Below are 6,183 nucleotides of genomic sequence, written 5' to 3' on the forward strand. Positions count from 1 at the left end.
TTAATGCCAATGCTATTATTAAGGCACACTGGTAGCATAGTGGTCTAGTCTCAAAGCCCACAGTCTGAAACTACCAGTTGCTCCTTGGGAGAAAGATGAGGCATTCTGCTCCTGTAAAGATTTACAACTTTGGAAACCCTATACTGGGTCACTATGAGTCGGAACTGACTCCACGGCACATAGCAACCAACAAAAAGTGCTCTTACTGCATTTAATTGACTACATGGAACCCTACTTTTTATCTGATATAGTCACGTGTTTATAAATGCAGAGCACATAAACTAGTATCTGTCAGTCAGTTGAAAACATTTCTGAGACATCTTTATGCATGGTGTTGTGGAGTGGAAACATGATAGCCTCTGGTAAAGGAAACACTCAGGATCTACATACATAGGCAATTTGGACTGCATTCTTAACTTGTTGGATCCTCAGTTTCTTCATCTTTAAAATGGGAATGATTGGTGTTATGTTTAAGTGAGATTTCATAGAATGCCTGAAACAGTATCAAGAGTCTCAATAAAAATCAAATTCCGTATCCACCTTATTGTTGTTAATTGCGCTCTAGATGGCTCCAACTCATGATGACCTATGTACAACAGAACTAGATGTTTCTGGGTCCTGTGCCACCTTCAAGGTGACTGATAAGTTTGGTCACCAGTGAGTGTTGTGAGTGTCTTCCCATCTAGGGCCCTTATTTTCCATCATAGTGGACACTATGATGTTGTGGTTCCTAAGATTTTCAGTGGCTCAGTTTTGAAAGTATACCACTTGTCTGTTTGTCATATTGTGGTGACATCCATGGTGCTGTGATGCTGAAAGCTATGTCATTAGTATTTGAAATACCAGCAGGGTCACCCATAGTAGACAGGTTTCTGTGTAGCTTCCAGACTAAGACAGACTAGGCAAAAGGAGAGGCGGACTAATTCTGAAGGGTTAGCCACTGAAAACCTTATGAATAGCAGAGAACATTGTCAGATATAGTGCGAAAATATGAAAACTTTATGAATAGCAGTGGAATGTTGTCAGATATAGGGCCAGAAGATGAAAACTGTAATGAATAGCCACAGAATATTGTCAGATATAGTGCCAGAAGTTGAAAACAATGAATAGCAGTGGAACATTGTCAGATATGGTGCCAGAAGATGAAACATTATGCATAGCAGCAGAATGTGGTCAGATACCATGCCGGAAGGTGAAAACCCATGAATAGCAGTGAAACATTGTCAGATATTGTGCCGTAAGTTGAAAAGCCATGAACAGTGGCAGAACATGGTACACAGTGGCATTAGCCATGGACTAATGTAGCACAATTGTGAGGATGGCACACGATCGGGCTGTGTTTCCTTCTCTTGTGCTATGGAGTCTTTCTATGTAATCATAGGGTCACTATGCGTCAGAATTGATTTAACAGCACCTAAAAATAACAATAACAATTTTTGTAAGTAGATCATCAGGCCTGTTTTTCTTAGTCTGTATTAGTCCGGAAGTTTTGTTGAAACTCATCCACCATGGGTGACTCTGATGGTATTTGAAATACCAGTAGTATAGCTTCCAGCAGCATGGCGACAGATAAGTCACCTCAGTGCAACAAACTAAGAGACAGGTGATGGATATCCACCGTACCTAGGATTGATCAAGCGCCTACCACAAAGGGTGGGTTACACAACAAGCACAGGAAAGCACAGGCCCACTTGGGCTTACTTACCAATCTGTGGTGAGCAATTTCACATTGTTTCCCCATATCAACCATTCTGCTTCTAGGTCTGGCTGGCACCTGTCTTTCTCCCCACCCCAAAGCACCTTCTTACAGAATCAGAGCCTCTTTTCAAATGTACAATCTCTGACGGGGGCAACCCACATGAAATTGTTCACTACAGATTACTAAGCAAGCACAAGTAAGCCTGTGATTATCTGGTTTATTGGGTAGTCTACCCCTGCCTACCACTTTCAAGGCATTGTGTTATGTGAAGCGACAATGTGGGTAATTCACCTGCTTTATTTCTCTCCCTGTTTCTGTTGGTCTCCATTTCATTAGTATCCCCATTGGGATGCAACTTCCAGGAAGGAAGGCAGGAAGGACTTATAACTGCTCATCCTGATTCTGTCTTTTGTGTCTGCAATACTCCCTAGAACGTAATAGATGCCTACTACAAGATTCAGGCATGGCATTCAAGAGAGGCCAGTAAAGAAGAATGAGAGTTGCATAACTGAAGGAGTTTGTTGATTTTTCCTATAAGAAATACCATGATAAAGCTGAGATGACTTATACTTTGGCCTCAAATGGACAGTGATTGTAATCCTGACTCTGACCTTTATACTCTGTGTGGCCTTGAGGAAGTTGCTTACCCCCTCTGACCCTCAGATGACGACTTTGTGAAACTATGCATTGCTAAATCCTCACAGGTTTGCTCAAAAGGCAAAGTAGTGTTTGTAACACAGAGGGCTGGTTTTCCCTAGTATGGAACTTGGGAATGCTTTAGGTCAGGGGTGGGTAACATCTGGCTTTATATGACCTTATATGGCCCATGAAATCATTTGATCTGATCCTGCCAAGGCAACCACAGTTCCAGCTATCACTTTGTTGTTGTTGTTCAATGCCATCAAGTCGGTACCAACTCATAGTGACCCTATGTACAATAGAACAAAACACTGCCTGGTCCTGGGCAACCTCACAATTGTTGTCATGCTTGAGCCCATTGATGCTGCCACCTTGCCAGCCATCTCGCTGGGGGTCTTCCTCTTTGTCTCTGACCCTCCACCTTACCAAACTTGATATCCTTCTCTAGCAACTGGTCCCTCCTGACAATATGTCCAAAGTATGAGAGATGAAGTTTGGCCATCTTGGCCTCCAAGGAGCACTCTGGCTGTACTTCTTCCAACACAGATCTGTTGGTTCTTTTGGCAGCCCATGGCACTTTCAGTGTTCTCCTCCAACACCACAACTCAAATGCATCAGTTCTTCTTTGGTCTTCCTTACTGTCCAGCTTTCACATGCATATGAGGTTTTTGAGAATACAATGGCTTGGGTCAGGCACACCTTAGTCCTCAAGCTGACATCTTTGCTCTTCAACACTTTAACAGGGTTCTTGCCTAATGCAGTACATCATTTGATTTCTTGACTGTTGCTTCTGTGAGTGTTGATGGTTGATCCAAGGAAAATGAAGTCCTTGACAACTTCAATCTTTTCTCCATTAATAAGAATGTTGTTTACTGGTCTAGTGGTGAGGATTTTTGTGTTCTTTTCATTGAGATGTAATCCATACTGAAGGCTGTGGTCTTTGATCTTCATCAGTAAGTATTTTAAGTCCTCTTCACTTTCAGCAAGCAAGGTTATATCATCTGCATATCATAGGTTGTTAGTGAGTCGCATTAGGGGTGAGTTAATTCAATGTTTAATCAAATACAGCAGGCTAATTTTTAAGTTGATAATTTAGTATGGCCTCTGAATGATGTTATAAATTTTGGCAGGAAAAAGTTCCGTACCCCTGCTTTAGATTATTCAAGGATCTTCTCGCCTGGATTCTTGAGGGTTCAGAAGTGACGATTCCAAGGTCTTCTCCTTTTCCTGTTTTGTACAGGAACAGGGTGGGAGGTTATGGTCTCCCCTGAGGCCTTCCAAGCCAGGAGCTGAGGTCTACAGTGGGACCCAAAGGAGCACACACAGGGCCCTGTGCTGACTGGTGACCTTAAGCCTTCAGGGCAGGGCATGGAGGCTCAGCACCTATGTGCTACTTCTCTTTGCTTTACTCCTGAGCAAACACTGTTAGAATATGTATCTATCACTTTCAGAAGAAGTTGTTAAGGAGCCAGCTATGCCTAGAGGGACAGCAACTTTCAGGATTAGCAAAAATAAAAATAAGTCTTCATTGTCTGCCCTTCTCATAGCTGTTCAGTTGTTTTCAGATGGTTTAAAGGGACAGGCAAACTTTTTATTTAAAGGGCCAGATGACAAATATTTTAGTCTTGTGGGCCATCTAGACACCATTGCTGTTGTCTGAGGAATGTAGCCATACCCAATATGGAAACAAATAGACAGAACTAGATTGTAGTAGGACTACATTTACAGGCACATGAGACAGGTGTAGTTTGCTGAGCCCTGTGTTAAATAAAGCATTTGAGATTCAGAGAGAGACATTGATCGTTCTGTTTTCCTCCCTAATGGGAGGGAAGTTATCAAGAGGAACGCATCTGAGATGGCGTTCAGGCTGGAGTTTCTTATCCAGAATTTAGGGCCTTGGTAGTTAAACCAATGCATTTAGCCTATTTGATCAGATAGAAGACAGAATTCAAACCAGTTCTCTAAAGAGGAATAAGACCCTGGGATACCTAACACGAGTTTCCATTGTTTATATCCAGCATCTGATAGCTATACCAATCTCATGTCACTGCTAACTCCTAGAACAGCATAGAATGGCCCCCTAGGATTCTAGAGCTGCAGTCTTTACAGACTCATACATCTTTCTCCCATGGAGTGGCTGAAGGTTTAGAACCACTGACATTTTGTTTAACAGTCAAATGCTCAACAATGGTGTCAGCAGTGTTCTTATCAAATATCTATGAATTATAGAAATGTATTTGTCGGTACAGACATAAATGGATATTTAATTTCTTTCTTTACATATATATGAATGAGTTTCTAAAAAGTCCAGGGAAAATTCCATTATCTTTTAATTCATTTTTTCCATGAACTTTTTGAAGTCCCTCCACCCCCATGTTATTTATTAAGTGTATTTCTGTGTCTCTCTCTGTGTGTTTCCATGATATTCTAGAAAGGGAATGATAATCGTTGACTTTTATTAAGAGCTTGCTTTGTGCCAGGCACCATGTGAACTCTTTTCCATATTATTTCATCCTTCCAACAATTTATGGGGTGTCCATGAAAAACACTTTTCTGACCCCCATTTCTCCTGGTGTGACACTGTAGGATCAGCACTGGACTGCGAACCCCAAGCTCAGTGGTTCAAACCTATTAGCTGCTCTTCAGAAACCCTGTACAGGGTCCCTATGAGTCAGAACTGACTCAACAGCACTTAACAACAACAACAATTTCACGGATGCCACCACTTGTTGGTCAGTTTGTCATACTGTGGTGGATTGTGTGTTGCTGTGAGGCTGGCAGCTATACCTCTGGTACTTTATAAATACCAGCAGGGTCACCCATGGTGGAGAGGTTTTAGTGGAGCTTCTAGATTAAGACAGACTAGGAAGAAGGAGAAACAGTCCTCTTGTGAGAGGTTAGCCCATGAAATGCAGCAGAATATTGTCTGATACTGCACCAGAAGATGAGTCTTTATGTTGTTTGCCGTTGTTGGTGTGTTAAGGGCCGTCAAGTCGTTTCCAACCTGTAGCAGCCCTTGGACTGGTCTTCCATGTAGCTAGCTCTCTGTGCATAGATATGTTGGACTGATCTGCCAAGTGCCGAGGAGCGTCTGGTGAGCTTGAACCACTGACCCTGTGGTTCAAATGACTTTGTGGTCTAGGCACTCAAAATATGACTACGGGAGAACTGCTTCCCTTCCTCAAAGTAGAGTTTACCATAATGATGTAGATGGAACAAAAATTTGGGGACCTTCATTTGCTGATGGGGCAGAACTCGAAAAGACATAGCTGCAGACATCCATTAAAAATAGGAATATAGACTGTACGAAGTATGAATCTATGAAAATTGGAAGTCAAAATTGAAATGGACACTAAAGATCAATATCCTAGCATTAGTGAGCTAAGGTAATTAAATGGTTCACTGTGCTGGTGGTGGCGATATGCCGTAGCATCGGTTCTAACTCATAGAGACCCTGTATAGGGTTTCTCATGCTGTAAATCTTTATGGGAGCAGAAAGCCTCATCTTCCTCCCACGAAGCAGCTGGTAGATTCAAACTTCTGACCTTGTGGTTAACAGTGCAGCTTGTAATCCACTATGCTACCAGAGCTCCTTTACTACGCTATAGATGACAAATTGTAGAGAAATGGCATCACATTCATAGTCAAAAAGAACATTTCAAGATCTATCTTGATGTACTGCTATCTGTGATAAGCTACTATCCACATGCTACATGGAAGATCAGTGGAGACCAGTACTGTTCAGATTTACACAGCAACCACTAAAGCCAGTGAGGATGAATTTAATGAAGTTGATCAACTTCTTCAGGGTGAAATTGATCAAACATGTAATGAAGATGCATTCA

General features: G+C 41.9%; 1 protein-coding gene across 1 annotated transcript in view; it reads left to right on the top strand.

The window, feature by feature from the left end:
- Positions 1-1,182: 1,182 nt before the first annotated feature.
- Positions 1,183-6,183, top strand: part of LOC102821630 (receptor-type tyrosine-protein phosphatase T-like) — a 1,273,932-nt gene continuing 1,268,931 nt past the window's right edge. The window contains exon 1 of the mRNA XM_006839353.1: positions 1,183-1,192. Coding sequence (XP_006839416.1) covers positions 1,183-1,192 — 10 coding nt within the window. The remainder of the gene's footprint in view (positions 1,193-6,183) is intronic.

This window comes from Chrysochloris asiatica, unplaced genomic scaffold, assembly GCF_000296735.1.
Source record: "Chrysochloris asiatica unplaced genomic scaffold, ChrAsi1.0 scaffold00023, whole genome shotgun sequence".
Taxonomy (NCBI): domain Eukaryota; kingdom Metazoa; phylum Chordata; class Mammalia; order Afrosoricida; family Chrysochloridae; genus Chrysochloris; species Chrysochloris asiatica.